The 25910-nt window shown below is 32.7% G+C and overlaps 2 protein-coding genes across 3 annotated transcripts; one reads left to right on the top strand and one right to left on the bottom strand.

The window, feature by feature from the left end:
* The first annotated feature begins 9399 nt into the window (after positions 1 to 9399).
* Positions 9400 to 12002, top strand: ACD11 (Glycolipid transfer protein (GLTP) family protein). The gene is made up of 4 exons (XM_078306572.1): positions 9400 to 9685; positions 10619 to 10791; positions 11189 to 11334; positions 11738 to 12002. Exons 1-4 carry the CDS (start codon positions 9494 to 9496, stop codon positions 11842 to 11844), a joined length of 618 nt encoding a protein of 205 aa, XP_078162698.1. The 5' UTR covers positions 9400 to 9493; the 3' UTR covers positions 11845 to 12002.
* A 532-nt stretch (positions 12003 to 12534) lies between these two features.
* Positions 12535 to 14414, bottom strand: LOC144557915 (small ribosomal subunit protein eS12). Of its 2 annotated transcripts, XM_078306571.1 has the most exons (5): positions 14331 to 14414; positions 14190 to 14249; positions 13331 to 13619; positions 13006 to 13071; positions 12535 to 12793 (listed from the first exon to the last, which is right to left on the bottom strand). In XM_078306571.1, the coding sequence occupies exons 2-5, from the start codon at positions 14192 to 14194 to the stop codon at positions 12734 to 12736; spliced, it is 420 nt and encodes a 139-aa protein (XP_078162697.1). In that variant the 5' UTR covers positions 14195 to 14249; positions 14331 to 14414; the 3' UTR covers positions 12535 to 12733. The 2 variants fall into 2 exon arrangements, with proteins under 2 accessions (XP_078162697.1, XP_078162696.1); XM_078306570.1 differs by lacking the exon at positions 14331 to 14414 and having other exon boundaries at positions 14190 to 14318.
* Positions 14415 to 25910: the final 11496 nt, after the last annotated feature.

Genomic DNA, 25910 nt, shown 5'->3' with positions numbered 1-25910 from the left:
CTGATATTTCCTCTCTTTTTTCTTAATTTCATCAATATTAACTTCGGGGTCAATTAACCCGATTTTATCAATACTCTCCTGGGGAGATGGACTATGATACATTGCAATGTATAGACATTTTTGTACATTGAACTAATAATTATCTGATTCAAAGTTCAAATAACTGATGCAAACCGTTCATCTTATTCTCCATATTAATATGTGTTTGGAGACCAAATTTTACATTTTTATTATTTTTTTAGATTTATTGAAAATCGTTGTTTTCAGACAAATCTGCACCATAAAAAACAGCGATTTTCAATAAATCTAAAAAAATAGTAAAAATTTTTCAAAAAATATAAAATTTGGTCTCCAAATACATATTAATATAAAGAACAAGATTAACAGCTTGAATTGGTTATTTGGACTTTGAATCCTCTGCTGCCATAAAAATTATGGCAATTTTTTTTTCGACACCTCTGATTGTCCAACAAAGGACAAAGTGTTTCTATGGTAAATATTACAAAACAAGATCTTCACCCAGGAGGTTTGTGTCGGGTGACACAAGAATGTAAGCTTCGCAATACTCCACTAATGGGGTCGCGAGATCACATTTTGTGAGATTGTTCATATGCAGCGGGTTTTTTTAGAGGAGACTAGTTGCACCGTCAGGGCTTGTTCGGTAGCATGAGAATTTTGTAGGAAAGGGAATTTTTAATATGAGAATTTCAATTTGTCAAAACCAAAGTTATTTAACTCATAGGAAATTTGTAAATGTAGGTGTTCGGCAAATGTATGAAAAATTTGTCAGGATGTTTGTTTGTTTGTTTTTTTTTTGTATAGAAGATGTAATAATAATATTAAACTATATTAAGTGTATTAATACTAATTACTGATTATGATCAATATAATTGTATATATTAGATTCTAAAAAAAGTTTAAATTAAGTGTTGCTAGTTTAATTATGCTTGTTTATTTTTTTTGTACTTTTAAATTCTGTTTTGTTTAATTATTTTTAGTTTCGTAATTGTTCAATTATTATTGTACTATTGAAATGCATTTAATTTTTATTTTTGTGCTTGATTGTTAATTTTAAAAGAGTTCAAATTAGTCTTTATTTAAGTATGCCGAGTGACTCAAGTATTTTAGTTGCTCAATTTTTTCTTATATTAATACAAAATTTTGAGAGTTGAGATAGCGGCTCCAGCTTTTGAGAAAAAAAATCAAAGCTTTGAGTCAAATTTTTTTCCCCACGAGTGAGAAGGCAAAGTTAGAAAAATATCCTATCAGGAATTGCAAAAGAGAATTAATACAACATCGCCGAACATGTTACTTGAAAAAAATTCCTATTACCTTACTTTTTTCCAAAAATCCCACAGGAACAAGTGCTTCCGAACAGGCCTCAAACTTTTCACTCCAGACGAAAAACACGATTGCAGAGGTCTGGTGAGATGGCCGGTTCGTGATAGGATCGGTACTAAGATTGGCGGGATACAAAAATGAGAACCTGGTTAGACTTTTTTCACAAACTAATTAGTTGATTCAGCGTACTTACAAAAATAAGCGCATGCCATACAAATAATTAATTCTGAGGAAAACGTGCTATACGTCCGCCCCCGAATTACAAATCTAATCTGGTTTTGTTTCGACGCATAATTAATCATGACATGCAAAAAAAAAAAAAAAAGTTGGTCCTCGGATTAAAGTGGAAAATAGTGGAAACCATGATGGATTCCCGCATCACTTATTATTGTTCCTGCAATGAAAAACAAAGAAGAAAGAAAAATAAAAGAATAAATAACTATTTTAATTCACCACAAACCCATAACGAGGGACTTTGCAGTCGTGGAAAGATGTCCTGATCTAAGAGAAACAAAAAGAAAATAAATGATATTCTTTGTACAAATTTATTTATATTTTATTTAGAAGACAGTAGGTTATCTTATCTAGAAATATGAAGAATTAATTCTGCAATGAATGCATTTTTCTTAGGGGTGTAAACGGAGCCGACGATGATAAAATCATATCCATTTTTTTTTTTTTTCGGATATATGATATACGTATTTGAATATCAGTCGGATATAGATATAAATACAAATACGGATCAGATATTTATTAAAATAACAAAAAAAAAACTAAAGTTCATAATATTTATTTAATTATAATAGTGAATAATATTATTTTTTCATAATATATATTAAAATATATGATATATCTACTATTTAGATACGGATAATTAAAACTTAAAACTATATCGGTATCCATATCCACACAGGTATTCACATTTAATTTTTCTAATACAAATCAAATACATATCAGATATTATCCATAACGGTTTCATCCCTAATTATTCTCCAACTCCTGTTTTAATGATACTATTACTCGGAAATAAAATCCAAGAAGACAATTGCTACTTAATAAAATTTGGGGTATTAAAGAATTGTGACATTGGATTAATTTAGATTACTTACATTCCACTTAAAATTATTTTAAAGTTTTTTATGATCTGTTCAGTGGAAAAAATATTAATAAAAGAATTAATTTAATGTAAATTCTTATAGTGCTCCTACGGAAGCCGAAAAACAAAATCGACGGATCACCTTTTGCTGAAGAAGCAGTGCTCTGGTTGCATACTCCTTAGTGATAATGAATTATTTGGATTCGGTTCGGCAAAATTAAAAGTTTGTAATTTGAAAATAATTTGGGTATAATTCGGAATTATCTGAATCAAAGATTTTAGTCCCACAAGGAAGCAAAAAAAAAAGTTTTAAGAAAAGTTCGTGAATATTTCAGTTAAAATTCGGTCCACTGAATAATTCGACTTTTAATTAATCATCACAAAAAATAAATAATTTGTAAATCTTGTAACTAAGGTTACATCTGAATTTGTCTTGTAAAGTGCTATAATGTCGCAAGTATTATTGCCACAAGTTATGGCGACAATTTTTGGTTGACATAATTGATGTCAACTTCGAAATCTAAATAAAGAATCGAATCTACTGAGCTAGATCTATCTGTCAAGATCTACACACAAAAAGGGCACCGTTCTGAATATTTTCTTTGGGCGTGACCAATAGATATTAAAATAATTAATATTAAATTTAACATAATTATTTGGATTAATATTTTAAAATATGATTTTCAATATGCAGATATATACAAATACTTGATTCAAAAATAATTATAAACTTGGCAATTAAATAAAGTGTAATGATAGTGTAATCATTATCCGTGCTTGCAGCTCGGATGTGTTTATATATTTGTTCTAGAAAGTATTAAATGATAAAAATGTTTATTCCTCATGTTATTAGAATTAAAAACTATGAAAACTATATATTTACTCATTCAGCAATTTTTTTAATTTGAACACTTTATATACTACGTATAAATTAACACTTGTTAGGTTAGATATAAATACTGTGTGTGTCAATATAAATACTTAAGATTCAGTTTAAGGGTGCAGAAAATGGAGTTCAAGAATAATATATTTTAAATAAAGTGTTTACAAAACTTCTTGGAAATAAAAAAAAAATACATATATACTAAGATATTTGTTTTAAAGTCCAAACAGTCAATCCGAACCTTTCAACATGATCTCCATATTAAAATATGTTCGGAGACAAAAATTTATATATTTTTTTAATTGTTTTAGTATTTATTAAGATGTGTACGACATTATCGTTTTCAGACAATTATGGACCATTAAAAACAATAATTTTTAAAATTTCTAAATAAATAGTAACAATTTCCAAAAAAAAATATAAAATTTGGTCTCCAAGCACATTTTAATATGGAGATCGTGTTGAACGGTTCGGATCGACTGTTTAGATTTTGAAATCACAAAAATGACTTATAAACATATGGTGTCAAAACATATCATCATAAAATGATGTAATTAGATCCCTCCTAATAATATATATAGTCAAATCTTTAATTTTATACATCTTATCAGGTGAAATTTAAAAATATTGATTAAGCACTATGGAATATTGATTAAGCACTATGGGAGAGTTAAAATATCTTATTAGTACATGATGTTTTCAAAATGATATGATTGTTAATATGGATAATGATGTCGTCGTTGTCCTTTAAAATCAGAGAGGATTCATTGTTTGGACCTCGAATCTGGTGTTACTAATTGGGGCAAAAAATTGAGTTGATGGTGACTCCTGACTCGTATGATGCCGGAACGCTCTTTTCGTCATGAAAGCTAAATTTCACCGTAATTCCTGTACCGGTAATTAGAACTTTGAGCCTAACCGTAAATTATATGATTAAGCCTTAGCCTGAGCTAGCTAACAAGAGGCCTTTGTAACTTCAGCCAGATATTAGTTATAGCACAAGAAAAAAAATGAAGTAAAATCCTTCTTTCAATTTTCTTTTTTTTTTTCAAAAAAAAAAATTGAAGGACAAGTTTACAAAGAAAAAAAATCCACATCCGTCCATAAGCACAATTTACACGTGGGAGCGAAGGGGGTTCGATGAGCATCATACAAAATTTGGCTTAATGTCCGATCTGGATTATTCAATTTGTGTTGAGATTCGCACGACCTGCTTAAATTCACAGGGCATTTTATAATTTTAATTCTCCACACAAATTTCAACACGGATCGAACAGTCCATATCCCCACTTTCAAGTGATGTCATTTTACAATTCCGACAAGAATAAAAAGAAGTAAAAAGTAGGAAATTAAAAGAAACTAAATAAGCGTTAAGCAATCAACATCAAATCATTTTCTTTTTGAAAGGTGTAAAGAAAGAAAATTAAGATTAAGTTTCTGAGAAACAAAGTAAAGGGTTTGCAAGGTAGCCCTGATCATTCATCCACCGAATCCAAATTGAATAATCTTGCAATTCGTATCCACAGCTCTGCATGGGTCCTTTCTGAATTAGACGTGCCAACAATCGCTCAAATTGCATCTAAATTTAATAACTTTACAGGCATCTCCTCTGATTTTTTATCAACTTTATTCCCTCTTATCTCTTACAAAAAGGTATCATATAAATATATTTGTACTTCCATTTGATGGAAGATGATATTTTCATTTGCAGGAGACCTAACTCAGGCTGGTTCTCCTCCTGATCATGATTTTTGAAACTGGGTCGCTTTATCTTTTAAGGGGCCCCTGTTCTATGATTCAATTTGGATCAAATTTTTAATTTATGCTAACAACTTCAAATTTAGTTGCTTTAATTCACAAATAAAGCTTAAAAGACTTGATCAATGATTTGAGGTGCCTTAAATCGTTGGCTGCTGACGCAATTTTGTCCAATTGAAATCAATGCCTATCCTTAGATACCTCACAGTTTGAATCAGTTAATTCACAACAGCCTGCAACCCGCTAATTATACCAGTAAAATATTTTGTCTATCCCTGATAAAAATCCTAACTACACTCGTGATTGAAATCCGAATCCCCAGATATATGTCATCTGAAGCAATTTTTCTATTATGATCAAGTTACCGATGGGTGAGTTACATAATATTAAAAATTACTCTTAAAATGATAAAATTTTATGAAGTTTGGCCGTCTCTACCTTCATAACATCTACAGACTACAGCAGGTTGCATCATTTTCCTCGCAATCAGATGTCAGAACTCAAAATTCTACTCCTAACAGTCTAGCACGCTATATATATTATATCACTGTCACACAATATTAACACTCCAGATACGATATATATCACCTGCCGCTGCACAGATGCAGACATTCCAACGGTTTAACTTTTTTTCCAAATACGCACACAAAACCTCTAATAAATCCAGCAGACGAGGACTACGTGGCACGCATTTTCTAAGATTTAACATTTCGCATGTTATGCTTGCATTGTCACTTATTAGTTATTATACTAGTCCTTGAAAAGCAAACAGAGGTCAAGATTTTGAATATATATATGGACGACAAATTTATTTTTATTTTAGCATGCAGCTTGTAGTATATTATATACTAAAACTATGTATTCATCTCTCTAAGGTCTTAATATTCAAGTCAAGAGCTTAGTTTTTATAATTTGGTGTATCAATACCACATCTCGTGCGTCCATTTTAAGATTTAATTCCTACTCGCCACTGATTGCAAAATCATCTTTACGAAACTATTGGAGTACTATAACCTCAAACAAAACAAAATTTAAGAAAAAAAAAAAGGAAGAAGAAAAACTTGAACCTAAGAGTCTAGCTATTATGACATCAGTATCATTTTAGCCTATATAATACCAACTCCAAAACCTATCGAATCGATTTCAAACAGTGAATCCAAATTGTTCAAACCCATTTATTTCATTGGTTGTGCGTTACATACAAAATTTATAATTTCTCAAATTTATTTAGTATCAAGTCAAGCGGTCAAATGTGTGAGTTTTTAAGTTAATTTTAATGCATTCATTTTTCAACGTTTTTAACCGCTTGATATTTGATACTAAAATAACTAGAAAATATAAAAATTTTACATGTAAACACATCACTCATAAAGCAAATTGGTTTAAACGGTTTGCATTAGTTGTTTCAAGTCTATCCAATCAATTTTGTAGTTAGTGTCATATAATACTGATGTCAAAAATTTTGCTAGTATGATATAAGTGTCATTTTAGTCTATATAACACAAAGGATTTGATGTTCACGAAGATACATAGAACCCTTATATTTTCCCGTGGGCAAATTATCAAGAGTAAGAAACGATAGATGGAATATACATGATTGGTCTTGCTACTATTTTGTTTTAACTTTTAAGCAAGATGTGACAGGAGAACACAAATCTGGTGATGCGCAGTTCAAATATAAAATTGAAACGCAAAAAATCTTCCTAAAACCGTAGGCCCATTTGATCATATCAGAATTTAAATTTGTATAAAGAGTAACTTATGGTGACTAATTGGGCTATGCGGCCTTAAAATCACCTCTGCAAATCTCATTATCACTTTATTAAAGCCCGTAAAGCTGGAAAAGAGGGTTTGCCCATAAAAGTGAAATCCTCATTGTCAGAAAAACGATGTTTGTATTTGGTTGGCTCATGGCTCATGGATTGCAGAACAAAGCTAGTATTTATAAATTGCAGAATGGCATATTCAGATATTCTCCACCAGGACGCTTGTCAGTTGTCACCCTTTGGAAGAAACAGAATAACAAAAAGGAAAAGGAATCCAGAAGAAAAGAATAAGGAATTGCGTCTCTGATATTGTAATGATGTTATTTTGTAATGAACCTCAAGAGCTCGGTATTTATAAACAACACACTGGTACAGAGCTGATACACAACAAGTTCATAGACGAATCAAACAACTTTTCTGTTCAAATTCACCAGAAATGAACTTAATATCTTACGTAAATTATTGCCTATCAAAATGAATCTATCGAACAAAAATTAATCATAAAAGATTTAGTGTTTAAAAATTGTTCAAGAAATATATATACTTAATTGGATTCATTAATGGATGGAATAGAACAAGCTATTGGATGAAATAATTAAAAAGGGCTAGGATTATCCATCAAATTAAAAAAATATAATATTGATCGTAACAAATTATGTCGTATGAGTATCATCTCCCAATGCAATGGACAATGGTGGTTATAGTTTGTGGAAAAAAGATGCGCCTGTCTAAATAAAATAATGGTTTAGGAATCATTATTCTTGAGATTCAAAATAAAGATCGTTTTGTTAAAAGTGGTGTGAGAAATGAAAAACAGAGCATGTTATCTCTGGACACTATATTCGAGTTTTAAAGAGCATGATTAATATTCTATATACTCTTTTCTTCTTTATGAAGGACCACACGATGTTGCTATTGTTTAATTTTGTTTTTACTATCAGGAGATATGAACAGAATCAAATGCACAACAGGTGTGCGACTGCCGACTGATGGATTATTCTCTTCGAAAGTTACTTATAGAAAAATAGAAACAATAATACAATTTGTTGTTGACACAATAAGCTCGAAGAATAAAATGTTAAGAACAAAGTTTTCTTTAATTAAAAGATTTTACGTGGTTGCTCTCCTACGAGATAGCCTCTTTAACTCAAAAGTAATGTAATGAAAGACACAGGTCTACTATAAAGAGGTATTGGAGAATGCTGATCATTTATTTTACATCCTACTTAAATATGGACAAGCACCTACTTAAAAATGCACACACTATAAGAATTTGTCTTTGGTATAGTGGCAAGGAGATTATGAATTCAAAATCTACAAAGTAAGAAAATTATTTATAATATACATAGAGGTTTGAAAGTGTATTGAATGACTTGCTCTTCAATTCATGATTTAAACAAAATTACAAACACTGCATTGAAATACTAAGTTGTTGTTCGAATGTTGTACTACATGAATAAAGAAATCAAAAGGTCTTTTTAATGAAATTTATTAGACATATAATTAGGGGTGAAAATGGTATAAATATTCAAGCCGTATTCGAAAAAATTTATGTGGATATCCGATATCTGAATATCTGTGTGAATATGGATACTGATATGGTTTTACGATTCAATTATCCGCATTCAAATAATAGATATATATCATATATTTAAATATATATTATGACAAAATTATGTTATTCACCGTTATAATTAGATAAATATTATGAACTTTAATATTTATTAATATTTTTTAATATTATTTTGATAAATATTCTATCCAACCTGTGTTCTTATTCAGTTGATATCTGATCCGTATCTGTATTCGACAAATTAGAAAGTAATATGGATATACCGCTCCGTTTCACCCCTGCAGACAATACACGAGAGGAATAATAATTTCATATTTTCAGTAATTTCTGGACAGATCAAGCCGTTTAATTTTTTCAGCTCTTTTAAATTAGTTTACATAGATATTTGTCTTCTTTTATTTTAATCTTCTTTATATCTATATTTTAATTTACTTATTTTTATTATATTTGTTGATATATGACAGCATTTTATCAACATTAATTAAAGAGTAAGGTTACAGTGCTATGAGTTGCATAGAGGGCTACGGTGCTACGGCTCAATATTCGAGTTTTCAAAATTCTAACGGTCGATCCGAACCGTTCATCTTGTTCTCCATATTAATATGTGATTGGAGACGGAGAAAAAAATACGAACTTAAAAGGGGAGGTTTCACGGTACGCACGAATCTTAAAGTCTTGATCCTGGGAGATAAGCAGCTAGAGGGGGGGTTCAAATACAGTGCAGTACTTTTTTATCATGTAGAATGAGATCATCATCTGTTTAACTTGGCACGAATCTTCAAGCGGTTCTCTATAATTTAAATAACCGCCTAAATTATTTTGATTGGGGGTCAAAGTTGTTCTAACCGGTAGGGTACCGCAGAGGAAGATGCTCACGCGGTGGTTAACCGGTTAAGCCGTCTACTCGTCTAGAGGAAAAATGCTTAAAACAGTTCTTAGATTCTAGAAGGACGGAATTTTAAAAGTCTACAAATTTCGCAAAAGAGAAAATAACGAATAACTTTCCAGTTCCACTTTATTTGATTGAAAAAAGACAAAAGGACGAAAACAAGAAAGAATAGAACAGAAAAAGGAAAATGTCCGGGGTGGGAGAAGAGAAGTCACTGCGTAAGATTGCGGCGGCATTCGGCCCGCTTGCCGATGTGGCAAAAAGTGGAGGTGCGGCCATGGAGGTCGCGCCCTTCTCTCGTGCGTGCGCACACGTGTCGGTTCTCTTTGGATGTCTTGGCATCGCCTTCAAATTCGCTGAGAAAGATTATGTATCTAAGGCATGGACATTCTCTTTCCTTTAGATCTGTTGCTTTAGACCTTTTGTTTATTAGCTGTTTTGATGTTTTTGGCATTGACCCACTTAAAAAGATGGAAATTATGTGAATATTTTTATGAGCTGTTGCCTTAATTCCTAAGGGCTTCTTCAATTGTTTCCTGCACTTACTCCTGGGAGAAATTACCTATGCATGAACACCAAAGTGAGCTCAGTTAATAAGTTTCTACTTGGCTCGATGCATTTTAGGGCTTATTCAGGTTGAATATGCCCCCAAAATGAAATAAACTCGGTTGATCTAGGTCTCGATTTGGTTATATGCTAGAACCACATAATATTGTACCAAGCTTCACGGAACATAACTACCCGTATATATTAAATTAGTCTTAATATATCTCATCCACCTTTTATTAACCTTGATTTATGCATCTATGGCCCTGTCAAGTTTGATTGGAATCAATTCAGATTCTGAATCTATCGTTATATTAGCTCATACAATTAGGTATATAATGATTTTCGAATTTATTGAACTTGAATTAGGTTAGACAATCTAGTCTGGTACATTGATGGTGGCTTCAAAATCTATCAAAATATTAAAGTATTAGATAACATCTTTCAATACATTTTGTGATCCCTAATTGAAAAAAAAAAAAAGAGTTAGCAAAGGGGTTGTTGTAAGGTTAGAAGCAAATACCAAACAATTTCATTTCCTGTTTAAATTGAGATCCCAGTTCCATTTTATCTGAAGAGAAGATTTGATGCTTGAAATTCTACCTCAGCATTGATCGAATGTTTGAATTTGGTATTTAACAGATAGCTTAAGTAGCATAACTGGGTTTTGATGGAGTGCTTAATTGGGTGTAGAATGGGTCTTATTTCCACAATATGAAACCAATCATACAAAATTCTTTGAAATTTAGAATGGACTTGGTGGCAGGTGGATGATTTGATAGAGGCATCAAAATCTATCTCGACATTGAAAAATATGATAGAATTAGACATCCAACATGGCTGTGTGAGACAAGGCGGGAGCCACACGAGAAATCTACTCAGAGTATTACGTGGGCTCGACATGGTCAGAGTTCTTTTTGAGGAGATCATCAAATCAGAGTAAGTTGCTAGACCAGTGATATGTAAAATTTTGAGCCGGGAATATAAAAATACTTCTCATTTGTCATGTGACATCTGTATTGTGTCAAACACCCTTTTCATGTGAATTGTATGTTCTTATATCTGATCGATAAATGAAGGAATCACATTTGGTTTTAGTATTTAAGACTGCAATTGTGGTTTCTAAGCTGGTGTACAATCAGTTATCCTTGCTCAAATACCAGATAAATGCTATTTAAGCCCTAATGCTCAACATTAAGCCCAAAGACACTTCCATCTTACCTCATTTAGTTCTTCATTTAGCCAGCAATAAGAATCGGTGCCAACTTTTACACCAACTTTCTTCTTCTTTTTTCTTTTTCTTCGCAAAATCCTTGTTAACAAAGTTTTTATACAGGGGCAATTCACTGAGAGAAGCAGCATCAGTATCCTATGCAAAAGTTTTTGCACCTCATCATGGTTGGGCTATTAGAAAAGCAGTTGGAGCTGGCATGTATGCGCTTCCTTCCAAGTCTCAGCTCTTGAAAAGGCTGAATGAAGATGGTACGTTCATTTACACAAATGCCTTGATTACTGTCAGGTCTTTCTAACATCCACTCAATGTCTCATTTGCTGAATTATTACATCTGGGTCTTGAATTGTGTTATGTATATTACCGAGAATTAGAATGTATTAATTCCTGGATATAATGCTTTGTTTTGGTAAGGTATAGTTATCAGACTATCACTCTTTCTTTTTTTGGGTTTTTTTGGTCATGGGATGCAAGGAGCATTGCTGGAAATACTTGGTCATATCTATGATTATGTTTTTCGTCATTACCTCAATCTGCAAGTCAAAAACTTTTTAAACAAATTATCCCAAAAATTGTTTGTATATTTATCAGTATATACATAATGATTGCCTTACAAAAAGACTCAATTTAGTTGGTTTTTTGTATTTTGCACAGAGAGCTCAGCAAAAGTTGAGATGCAGAGTTTTGTCAGATCATCCGGACCTGTTATCCAGTATGTTGAAGAATTGTTCAACTCAAAGCAGCTTGGTATTGATTGGTGAACCTTTGTCAACCGTACATATAATTTGCTATAGTGGTCTCAATCAAGCTTCATCAATTCTCATATGTTTTTCTCTTGTTCTCTTTCAATTTTTTTCTCTTTAGTGGGACGGATTTATGCAAGTAGTAGTTTCAATAATTCGTTTATTTGAAACAAGTATTTGACGTTTGATTTTTCTCAAGTTCTTAGAGAATTATAAATTGTTACCGTCACTTACATTTTCCTGTAGAAATCCATCTTCGACATCAAGCGGGCTAAATTGTACATTCAAGTAACTCACCTAGATTTTTAATAGAACTTTTTTTTTACCATTTCAGAAATTTACAGACCATCATCGATTAAATGGATTCTAAATAGAGATTTGTGAATATTGTTAGTTTGTTACTACGTTCACTAAGAGAGCTCATTTCTATAATTCTATTCCAATATTGAAAAAACCGAATTATGATCTATTCTCAGAATAACAGCGCCTTGCCCGCTTCTCTTCAAAAAGTGAGGCGAGAGAAAAGGGATAACAGGATCTTGTTATTCTCTCAGATTATAAGCATTTTTCTGAAAATCTGGGAGAAGCTACGAGGGTAGTAACTTACCCACTGAACGTACATCTTCTGCACCAAGTACTTTTATCAATATGAAGGTAGTAACTTGGATAATAACACCAAGGAATCAAAGTGAACGAGTTCCCCTTCATCCAATCACAAACAACTAATTAAATGAGAGTATAAAATAAAGCATTACTTAACTAAGAAAAGATCAAAATTGACAATCTCAGGTCATACTTTTAAGCTTTCAGAACAAACCAAATAACAAAACCCATAAATACGAGTTCAAATACAGAAGTACAACCAAAATTCCTCGGCAACTATCACTTCAAAAGAAGATAACTAATCTCAGTGCGACTTAACGTACTCTTGAACAATGTTCAACCCCTCTGACTCTTCTCCGTAATCCTGGAAAAAGGGCAGTAAAATTTGAGAAACATTGACTATTTTTTTATGACTCACACTTTATCACTGGTAAACCCTTCAATATACTATAATTCAAGGAACCAAGGTAATAATGCGAGTATGCGACTGCTAGAAAGTTATATGTACACATTCATTTGGCTGTGTTACAATGTGTGTTTGAGAGATGTACATTGGGAAAGAGAGAGAGAGAGGACCTTAATTACAAGGCAAGAGCAGCCAACAACTTTTCTTGCTTTTCCCTCAGCATCGATTTTGCAAAGCTGCATTGCAAGAAAAGGTAACATTAATTCATCAAAGCACACAAATAGTCCACGGATAGCAATTACACAAAGAGAATTATGGATAACAAAATGACCGAAAGGTACCACTCTGATCAAATAACAAGGAGAAATCCCAAATTGTCTAATGTCCCGATTTTCCTTGCCTCTCAACATAAATGAAACATAAAGCAATCCTAACTTGCACAAAACACCAAATGTATACACGGTACAGAATGAAAAAAGCAATAAGTCAACATACCCCAGCCCATTCACCAATGGTCTTGGAGGCTGGCACGGTGATCAAGTGCACATTGTGCTCAGCACATAGTGCCTTAACGAGTTTGACGTAGTCAGGCTGGTCACAATCTTCAGCCAGAATGCACAGCTGTGCAGCGTGCTTCTCAATAGCCTTGGCACCCTCACGCAGCCCCTTGGCTAAGCCGTCGTGGGCTGCAGCTTTCTTCAGCACCAGCTGGAGAGCAGTCATGAGATCCATTGGCTCCCCAAGGATTGGGGTTGGTGCCTCAACTGCTACTGCTACCTCCTCACTGGGAATAAATTAAAGGGTTGGTTTTTTATGTTGAGGATTTATTTATTTTATCTACTTTTTCTTTTTGCCCTTCCAGGTTTAAAACAAATTTAATGCTCGAAATATAATAAGAACTGCTGGAAATTATATTTTTTGGTCCAAATCATGTTTGGTTCCATTTCCTAAAAGAACCCAAATGCATTATACCTAGAATGTTCCACTTTTTGCTTCGATGGAAGGTCTAAGGTATCATTGATGTAAACACTTGAAATATAGAAAAAGGAACGAAAATGTTGAACACATTTGGGATTTTTTTGTAAATAGGGGAAATGAAAACAGCTCCGGTTCTAATATACAGAAACAGAAATTAAAACAGCTAGGGATATAAAATTGCCGAGAAACTATCATGCACGCATGACATATGGACTTGTCGCGACAACTCTAATTTCCATTGATTTTCTTTTGGAAAGTATAATTCCCGTTAGCCGCATAGAATGTAAACTAAAATATATCCCTAAACGCGTCGAATCTAAGATAGAACGCATGACCCACAAACACAATCACGAAAAAAATTGAAATGATAACTTACGCCATTGTTAACTTGTCTTGAGCTTAGATCGTAGATCGAGAGAGAGAATCGAAGTGCAAGCTGCAAAACAATAACCGGATCAGTATCGCACGACAGGGAAGAGATGGATTAAATACCCAAGTTAAATAGAAGAGCCCGTACCTTCAGAACAGAGGCGGCGCTAGGGTTTTGGGGAGAGCAAAATCCAGCAAAAGAGAAGGTTTTATATATCACAACCAGCAAGAAAGGAGGGTTTTATATAATATTTTGGGCCGGGCCTTAAGTTAATAAAACGCGAGGCATTATCTATTATGTTTTGGTTTCAACTAATTTACGAGTAGCTTCAACTGGGCTGGGCTCAAAAGATGAAACAAGAAGAAATAAATTAAAGGGCCGATTTATGATAACGGGCTTACATCACATCGAAATTTTGTAAAAGGGAGGAGAGACTCAGATTGGGCCTACAATAGCTCACAAAACATACAGGAAGAAAATCAGCGGGCTTGATTAATTTTAAATACTACTGGTCATTGGGCCGTTTTATGTTGCTCATAGAAACTAGCTACAGTTTCTTTGAATCCAATATTTAAATTTCATTGACATGAAATTGTTCTTACCTTTATTACTTAGTTTGTTCTTTATTTTTTTCCAACCACTTTAAACATTTTATTTATTTATATTACTTAAAGAAAAGAACCAAAAGTTTCATATAATTTCTATTACGTCCATCGAATATATTATAATTGTTATATGCTGGAGAGTGGAGACAGCAACTGCACTGCAAGTCTTCCAACTCACTCCCTTGCATTTGCATGGACCACAATATCCATGTCATTATATTAAAATCATAGGCAACTATAAAAGAAAAAATGGTGCCATCCTCCTTTGTCTCTCTCTAACCAGTGTCGGAACTAACAAATTTGAAGAGGCGGGGACTAATTTATAAAATACTTAAAATGTGAAAAAAGACAAATAAAATAAAAATATGATGCGGAGGATTTTGAATCAATAACATTATGAACACTAAATAGAACTCTTACGGATAACAAGCAAATATTTGTCATTTATAAGGAGGGCTATATTACATAAAACATAAAAAACCAAAAATTTAATTAAATTTTAGCATACATAATGAAAAAAAAATTAAATCATTAAAATAGCTTAGCACCCCTCGCATACATGAGTAAGTAACAAAATTCAAATGAAGTTATATTCACATATGGGCCGAGTAAAACATTAAAAAAAATCGTACCATGTTAAAAATTTATAATTTTGTATGCATTAATATTTTTTTCGTCACTCTTTACAGCATATTATTTTGCAGTCTTTTTAATCTCACTTTTGAAGTTCAGTTCTTGCATCTTTTATGGCTAGTTTACTTGTCTTGTAAACAATAGTCGTCTATATGTTAAATGAAACATGTGTTCGTTATATTAAAGATGCCACAAAATCTATATAATTTGTAAAATACTAAATTTTTTGTTATCAATAATTATTTCGTTTTTTATTTTAAAAATACCTATAACTTTCTTTTACCATGGTCATAATATATTATAAGTAAAGCTAGAGTATGATATACTCACAAAAAGAGCTCTGTGAGCATAACTTTAAAAATTTATCTGATTGGTTCAAAACGACGAATCCAAACTGTTGAAACTTGAAACTGATATACTTCACGGGTGATATGTACATGTAGAGTTTTTAAATTTTTAAATTCATTTAGTATAAAATTAATCAGTAAAAAAATAATTTTAGAAGTTATTTCTTTTATAGTTTTAAAAATACCTGTACTTCATTAAACACGTTGATTGTATATTATAATATGTTTGTAAATAAGTTAGAAAGACATTTGAATGGATGAACGCTTTATCTCTGTCTTGCTTTGATTTTTTTTTTTTTTTTTAGTTGTCTTGCTTTGATTAATTACTTGGCAGGCCGCAGGCGGCAGACCACTTGTACCTTTCCAAAATATAAAATAGAGAAAGGACAGCTTGATGGTAGACATTTGTGGTGAACCGCAGCAACAAGGTGTAAGAGGCAAGCAAAGGAAGAGCGAAAACCGAGGAACATGCGCCCACCATCCACCTCTCTAAGCCGGGCCCAGTCACAGCCTATAATTGCTTGTGCAACGTGTCCTGCCCGTCGGCTGGGATCTTCTACGTTCACAGTTCCATACGCCCGTATCTGTGTTGTTTATTTTATTTGTATTTTTAATTATTAATAACGAGGCGTCATGCATGCTTATAAACAAATATATATATATATATAGAGTTAGGCTGGGTGCTATGGATAGCATAGTGGCCTCTATGCTACGGCTCAATATTCGAGTTTTCAAAATCCAAACGGTCGATCCGAACCGTTCATCTTATTCTCCATATTAATATCTGCTTGGAGACCAAATTTTACATTTTTCTGAATTTTTTTACTATTTATTAAGTATTTTACAAAATTGTTGATCCAACGGTGGCTGCACAAAACAGTAAAACCGTTGGATTAGCGATTTTCAAAGTGACTTAATAAATAGTAAAAAAATTCAGAAAATTATAAAATTTGGTCTCCAAGCAGATATTAATATGGAGAATAAGATGAACGGTTCGGATCGACCGTTTGAATTTTGAAAACTCGAATATTGAGCCGTAGCATAGAGGTCACTATGCTATCCATAGCACCCCAGCCTAACTCTATATATATATATAGAGAGAGAGAGTTAGGCTGGGTGCTATGGATAGCATAGTGGCCTCTCGTGCTACGGCTCAATATTCCAGTTTTCAAAATCCAAACGGTCGATCCGAACCATTAACCTTGTTCTCCATATTAATATGTGTTTGGAGACCAAATTTTACATTTTTTGAAAATTTTTTACTATTTTTTTAGCTAGGTAAAAAATCACTTGATCTAAAAAATTCTGCACCATTAAGATATTTGATTTTCTACCTATCTAAAAAAATAGTAAAAAAAAATTTTCAAAAAATGTAAAATTTGGTCTCCGAACACATATTAATATGGAGAACAAGATGAACGGTTCGGATCGACCGTTTGGATTTTGAAAACTTAAATATTGAGCCGTAGCACGGGAGGCCACTATGCTATCCATAGCACCCCAGCCTAACTCTATATATATATATCAATATAGGATATTTTTGTCAATAAAATCCGTAAAATTTGAAAGGATATGGATGATGCATCATGATGGTTGGTTATAAATTGTAAGTATTCTAACCTACAGTTGAATTAAAAACAGTAGAACATGGATAAAACTGAACCAATCCAATACGTGTAACACAAATGATATGTGTTCACTAGTGACTTCCGTTATAACGCTAATTGGTTTCCGATACTGTAAGTCTGTAACACGCATGACAGGCTTAGGAGCCCGAAATCTGACAATAGATCAGTAGTGGGATGAGGCAACTGAGCAACTCTAATAATGTCTCTAGTGCAAGTAGGTCCTAGTTGTTTTTACTCATCCGAGCAAACCAAAGACGCCTGCTTTCTTGATTTCTCATGACAAGAAATTAATATAGAGTCCGGCTACTATGATATGTTGGATTATTAATTTAATCTTGAATTAATATGTAAAATAATTATGTATTGTATATTATCAATTTTATGCTCAATTAAAAGTGATCGTTTACCGTTTATAATTTATTGAACAATAATGTGTTATATAGAGTGTGGGTCTTTAATGTGTAGAACTTAAAGAGTAATATTCAATTTAATTACGAGTTAAATTGAATAATTATAAAATTAGACAACCAAGAGGTTTCTTGAGTTGTATATATGATTTGGTCTCCATAATACAAAGTCATCCTCAATTCATCTCTCATTATCCCATTAGATGACAGTGTGAGAGACACTGGAGAAGGCAGAACTAAAAAAAACTCTCTAAAGGGCCTTGCTATTCTGGAAGAACCGAATTGGTGGCGCTCTCTCACACAAGACAATCATGGATTAAGGTACGCTTCTGCTATTCAGTTTTAGATTCAACACAGATGGTCTTGCAGTGATCGACGATGGTTTTCTTCAGTCCCAACATGATACTGGTGTCATATGACACTAACTTAAAAATTTATGGGATAGTCTTCAAATGATTAATTCAAATCGATTTACTTTGCGAGTTATGCGTTTACATGCAAAAAAAACTATTCTTTTAGTTATTTTAGTATCAAGTCAAGTGAAAAAAATATTAAAAAATAAATGAATTAAAATTAACTTAAAGCCTCTCACATTTGACCGCATGACATGATACTAAATAAGTTTGGAAAATTATAAGCTAATGAAGTAGACCGGATTGAACAGTTTGAAATCACCATTTGAAATCAATCCAATGAGTTTTGGAGTTAATGTTATATAGGCTCTGATTTCATACTAGTCAGATTCAATTTTACACAACAATTTGTTTTGTAAGTAAATACATGTATTGTTTTCTTTTTCATGCAGATAATAATATAGACGAATTTTATCAAAGTACTTCTATGGAATGACTGCTGCAGGAATATGTATTATTTGCGAGGATAAAAAATAACTATTACCGATAATAAGTCGATATAAATTTCTATCAGTTTTATCCTTGAAAATAGTTGAAGATTCTTGTAGATGGTACCATGATTTATGTCTATATTAACAGGGTAAGAATATTGCTAAATAATTTGGTGAAACATGGTTTAAGCGTAAGCACATCACAGTATTTAATTAGATCAAGTTGATTGTATAAACCTCTGGGGTATTAACAGGGAATTATTTACTATTAAACATAGATGATTTTAGCCATGAGCGTCATGGGTTTGTGTTTCGTATGGGATTGATTTATCATTTATATCTTGCTGAATCAATGAAGGGCACCATGATAAGCGCGCACAAGTCACTTTTAAGTCTCAAAGCATTTTCTCATTGATTGCTTGCGTGCGTGTTTGGTGTTGCATCCGATGATCAAGTATAAACTATAATTATTCATCAGATCAAACTCCCGGTTATTGCAAATGATGCAATCGAATAAAACAACGAATATTCATTTGTGGTATATGTATGCTGATCTCGACTCATAATTTGGAAATAATTATAAAAAACGGAGGATATAATTAAGAGCCACACACACATTTCCAATCATCGCGCATCGTAGTTAGAAACTTAGACGAAACAAAAAAGAAAAACAGCATCACAATGTCATTATCTTTTACATCTCTCAAGGAAAACAAATCCTATTATATGTCTTCCAACTGTATACAAAACTCGCTTTCCAATAACAACCGGATGTTTTGTATCTTTCTGGTAAGACTCTTTGTACTGCGACAAGACTGCTCGGGAAGATGCAACTTATGATTTTTGTCCGGAAAATTTTAAACAATGTTTTACTTTAATTGGGTTGAAATCGGGATTCGTATAAATATTTCGAATTTATTAGGTTTCATACATGGTAAAAAACAAACGTTCAAATTTATTTTAAGAGTTAATTATACAAAATTTTCGTGTTGAATATGAATATTAATTTTACTGTATCCATTAGTATTTTACACTAAAGTATATAAAAAAATGTAATTTATTAGATTTTATACTAGATTAGAGTAAAACTTTAAAGTTTTGAGATTAAACATGAATAGGAGTTAATTATATAAAATTTACATGCGGTATAGGTATACTCGTAACATTTTACGCCACAATATATGGAAACTTATATATAAGTATAAATTTAAAATAAATAGAAATCAATTGACCGATATTATATTTTACTAAATCTGCATCTAAATTTATATCAGATCGGATGAATCTCAACTCAAATTGAAAAATTTAGGTCCGACTTTAAATAAATTTTGTTCAAATTTTTTTGAACAAAATCCAATTCCTTGTTATATTCCATCTGAATTGTTAACGATGTTCAACAATTAATTATACCGAGTATTTAATCTTGTAAGTTTCGCTGAATTATTATCTCTTTCCTGCAATGCTAGTTAGTATTTGTATTTTATGATACGAGTTCAGAGAAATTGATATTGAAACTAGATGTTACTATTAGGCATAGTCAAACCCATTAAGCACTGAGATGTCAGTCTGAACAACTTTCATTAATTCCTCTGTGCATTGTACCTTTTTGTCTTCTCCCTGAGAAAATAACAATTTTTCATATTTCTTTCCTTTATTTTATATTACACGTAGTATCTTATTTGAGTTTGGTAAAACATTTTGCGTCTATCATTTCTTTTTAGAACTTTTTTCCCTACTTATAATATATATATTACGTTTTTTTACCGCTTTATATGGTTGCCATAAACTATAAATTATATTGCACAAACCATGATATCTTGATATTAATTTAACTAAATGGAATAAGTGAAGAGGGGGTCCCATGGCAGCAGCAATAGCGCAACTGTGCAAGGTCATGCTTGTTTGCTCACTTTTTGAGCTTGGGATCCTTTTTCCACGGAAGAACAAAAAAGCAACCAAGCTATGCATGTCAACCTTAAGTCCAAGTAAATTTTAAATCAAGAAAATTCAAAAGGACCATTGCTTCTCTCTCTATTCTTGATTTCTATCCTCTTAACCAGCTTTTGTTGAATAAAGTTTAATGACACGCTTGGGAATGAAGGGAGCATTTGGGGCCAAACAAATGAACAATCCAACATCCTAAAAAGAGGATAGCTTCTTCTCTCCGTTTTGATATCACTGGAATTCTCCTTTTGAAAAGCATTGTAGGTCCGTGTTATGTCGGTATGATAATTTGTTACATTGCATCTCTTTAGTAATGAGTTGGAACCACATTGAATAAGGGTATTGAAAATTGGGTGTGCATGCATGATCTATGTATAATCAGATTGAATTTTTTTTTGGCTTACACCGAAACTATGCACAATTTAAATTAGTTAATACATAACATGCATGATCTATGTATAATCAGATTGAATTTTTTTTGGCTTACACCGAAACTACGCACAATTTAAATTAGTTAATACATAACAGTCCGCAAATTGTTAGCCGTACTAATATTTTTTTTACATATCTTTGATAAAATCATGACTATGCTCCCAATATTAATGAGAAGGTAATTAAAATACACCAGGATTGGCCAACTTGGCCATTTTGTATCCAATTTTATTATAACATTTTGTTAATTTTTTAAATTTCTAAAGAATGAGAAGCATTACAATGATGAGCTTCATTTGTGTATAGACTGAAATAAAAACTGAGTTAATTTGGAGGTTAATTAGGCCACTTCAAGGCACCATGGCACCATAAGAAATGGAGAGGATTAGAAACCGGGTCTCCTAAGACAAAAGATGAAAGGGACTAATTGGTCGATGGTTGGTGTAAGGGTTCACCAGGCCGAAAAAGGGGCTTTAGGGACTGTTAAAAGGCCTTCATCTTTTCTTTCTTTCATGTTTTCCCTTTCATTTTTTTCCTTTCTTTTCTGTAGGTCACCACCATTTTTTGTTCAGAGGATTGGTAGATTATCTCTTCCAAATCTCTGTGTTTGATTTTAATGGGGCCATTGTGGGACAAATCAACAATGAGCATTTCAGACTGAACCGAGAATTTTTGTCATTGCGTTTTGGTCCCACCCGGTACTTGAACGGAGAGCATGTTTGCCTCCTCTTACCTCTTTAATCTGTATCTATTTGGTTCACAAATGACAAATAAAAGCTAGGCTATGTGCATAAAACATGCGCATGCATCCATGAGATAAACGTAATACCTTACAAGTTGCTCTGTGCAATACCAACAAAAAATAAATTTGGAAGTTTTTATTATTTTAATTTATATTGTTTGACAATAAAAGTACTATCATGTCAAAGAGAAAAAGGCAATATAGGGGACAGATTGGCCTTTTGTTCTTGTGCAGTGAGAATATTTCCCAGGGAAGTAATAGCAAACCAATAATAACCTCAGTCTCCATCTTTTATCATGATAATAACCTTGTTAGTGCTACATAAATACACGAGAAAGTAACAACACAAAATCTGGGGTCAGATTTTAAGTTTTGATTTATCAGCGGATCTACAGCCGGACAAACACAAAAAAAAAAAAAGGTCTCTTGCCCCCACCCCTTTTCATGCATTTATCTGCCTTGTCTCCTCCAACCAGCGTATAAAATGGCAAGCAACCCGGTTAAAATAATAAATAAAAAGAGCAAGATAGTAAAACCAAATTTAAAGCGCAGTAAAAGCACCTCTGTTACTTCCCTAGTCCCCTGCACCGCGCTTCCATGTGGCCGCGCTTTCACCTAACAGTGTAAAAACCAAGCCAAAAAGAGTTACGGACTTACGGTCAAGTGCAAGCATTTATTTCTGGGTTGTTTATCTGATTTTTTTCACAGCGTTGATTTAATACCACACAGATACGGTTTCACAAAAGCAAAAGCAGACACACAAAAGTTGAATAAATGACAGATTAATGCAAACTGTTCAGCATACTGCATACAGCATGTCAGTATTTGGAGGGAACGGTTCAAATTAAATCCTCGTTACACAACAGAGCACGCGCGCAGGAAGTTGGAGAAAGGAATAGGTGAGGTGACCGTGCCACCTTGGCACAGTGCTGTAATAGTTTCCCAAGTTTGCAGAGGCTGTTGGATTGGGAGTTGTCATGGATTTGACGGATGAGATTCTCTGCTGTTGGGGCATATTTAATAGCAGGTCTATGCCTCTAGATAGGTGCTCATACGGTCATACCGTTGTGGGTGGCCCGGTACGAAACTGTTTTTTCAAGGATCCGTCTACTCTGCAACAGTATAGTTCAGTACCGTACGTTGGAGCACAAGCGGCGAGATATTGTTGCCTTGTTTGTTGGAGACCGCGTTTTCTCTCTCTTTCAACGGCTCACGGGGCAATGCCTACTGCCTACTGGTAGCAGTAGTCATTGACGAATTCGTATCCTCTGAGATATCTCAAACTTTGCTTGACTTTATGGAAAATTCTAACCGTTTAAAGACGTTCTGCACGAATCTCAAAACACACATGACACTGACCCCCACCATCACCCCCGAATAGGAACCGGACACGTCGGTCACGCAAAAGTTGAGATATCTCAGAGGATACGCACTCGTCATTGACGTACTGAGCCGATGATACAAATCTCATCACGGTGGAATTCATATCCTCTGCATTAACTCAAAAGGGAATCTTGACCATCAGATCTGTTTTAAGATTCGTGCAGACTAGATCGCCCTAATATTCAGACGGTTGAGATTCATTAACTCAAAATATTCCTTTTTGAGTTAATGCAGAGGATACGCATTCATCACGGTGTGGATTAAGAGTTGAAAGGTAATTAATATTTTTTTTAGTAAAGATCGGCGGAATAGTTGTCCAAGTTTGTCGATGATATAAATTTATGTTATGGTAAACTAACTATTTAATATTTATAAGGAATAAAATAAGCTTTTTTTATTTCTCTTGAATTAGAATATTTTGAAACCAAAGTGAAATAAAGTACTCAAGTAAATTTAACATTTATAGCTGTATGAATGAAAATTCTCGAGTAGAACTACGGTGTTTTTAAGCTCACCAATTCTTTTGATAAATTCAAGTCTAAAGCCAATCGAATCGGTCTCAAACGACGAATCTGAATTGTTGAAACTCATCTATTTTACCAGCGATGCGTTTACATGTAAAAAAATTTAATTTTGAAATTAATTTTGCATTGAATCAAGTGGTCAAAAAAATTCAAAATATAAATGCATTAAAATTAATTTATTAACACTCTAATTTTAACCGCTTAAATTTATACTAAATTAATTCGAATGCTTAAAATTTTTACACGTAAACGCATCACTCGTAAGATAGACGAATTTCAATAGTTCGAATTCGTCATTTAAAGCTGATTCGATGGATTTTAGACTTTTGTTCACGGAAATATTTGGTGAACTAAAGAACACCTAGTTCTACTCGAAAATTCTCTTCAAAAATGTTGGCAATTATCTTAGTTTGCGACAATATTTACCTCTGATTTCTGAACACACATGGATTTGATTTCCGACATCTTACATAAAAATCTAAAAAACTTAAATTATATCACGTGGATTTGATTATCTTAGGGGGAGTACTATTCTACATGCAAAAATTCTAATAACGAGCGCTCAGAGAAATATTTTCTCTTAATACCTGTTTTACCCTCCCTACGCTCTCTTTCTTCATTTAACGTTGTTTCTCTCTCCCCGAGTGACTCATTCCAAAAATGAAAACACTCAATTATGGCACATTGCAGATTCTTTATTTTCGATTGATCAATCTGATATTCAATTTTTCATCCACAAATGAAAACAAATCAAATTGTAGAATTTATAAAAGAGAAACTCCAAATGAGATCAAATTTCATGATATTGATTTATCTATTGTATCCTCTTTTCTTTTTTCTTTTTTTTTGAAACCTTGGCAGTGGCTGCCAAGTATAATTTTATTGTATCCTCATTTTGATGATTCATTTATTGTTCGTCATAAATTTATTTGTTGTTTGTTATAATTTTTTCATTAAATACAAGCATTTCTATTTCTATTTCAATATTTTTTTTCATGCTTGTAAATGATGTATATTGTTGATATTTAAAGGGTTGATCTGTACCAATGCTGGTACCAATACTCATTTTTTTTTCTTAGTGAATGTGTTGTAATTAATCTGTGAAGAGGCTGAGTTAAATTGCAATCAACTGGTTTAAAACTAACATAAATTGGTACCAATCATCTTGAGTTAATAGTTAAATTGGTACCAAGCATCACATACCGGTGCAAAAGAAATTTCAATAAATATTAGCAAAAACATCATTTTTTTTAAGTCTAGGCTCAGCTCTTATACAGGATTCGTATCTAAAGGGAAAAAAAAAGGAGTCTGTTACCAATCTTAACAGGATTCGTATCTAACAGTATGCAAAACAATCTTAGTCAAAAGATGTGTAGAAAATTCTTCTGAAACCAAGCATAAGCTCACTTTGTAAGTATGTGCACAATCAAGAATTTACATGCTTCATAGTAGTGCTCATGTATGATTTTTTTTTTTTATTAAAAACTTAATTTGAGTTTAATTTGTCACTTGAAAGCACCTTTTAAAAGGCCATTAAGGAAACACTGGTATTTGTTTATTTGGGTTTTAATTGTTAATTGTATTGAGTTTGGAGGATACGAATTTGAGGAGGTCAGGAAGAGAAGGGAACTTTTCCTTTTCTGCGTTAATTGAAGCATTAATTGAAGAAAGAGAGTGTTGAAGGGTAAAATTAGAATTAAGTAAAATAAAATCTTCTGAGCGCTCGTTATTAGAATTGTTGCGTGTAGAATAGCACTCCCCTTATCTTAGTCATGGCAGTCAGAGTCTTAAATAATATTTATCCGGATTTGGTCTCCTGAAGTATTTTCCAAGCCATCTTATCATGTGGTCGATACAACTTAAAAATAATTTAAAGTGTTTAAGAAGAAAAATAACCACATTAAATTTTGGGCCCACTAGTTTGAAATAAAAGAAAAAAAAAAAGACGTGGAAACGTACTAATACTTATTGATGGAAGCCAATCTGCTCTTTTTAAAGTGTTTGAGAAAAGGAGGACCCTTTTATTTTCCAATCCGAACCGTTCAAAATCGATTAAAAACGGCTTCAATTACATTTTTCTTTTATATCAATATAATCTATTAAAACAAATTAGATGTAATTGAAGCCGTTTGATCGATTTTCAACGGTTCGGATTGAAGAATAGGAGGGTCCTCCTTTTCTTGACCTTTTCTCAAGAAAAGGAGCAGAGTGCATTCCCTTATTGATAAAGTTTGCGAA

The sequence above is a fragment of the Carex rostrata genome, chromosome 8, assembly GCF_964058835.1.
Source record: "Carex rostrata chromosome 8, lpCarRost1.2, whole genome shotgun sequence".
In the NCBI taxonomy this organism is placed as follows: Eukaryota; Viridiplantae; Streptophyta; class Magnoliopsida; order Poales; family Cyperaceae; genus Carex; species Carex rostrata.
Note: the sequence above shows the minus strand (reverse complement) of the source record. Positions and strands in the feature narration are given on the sequence as shown.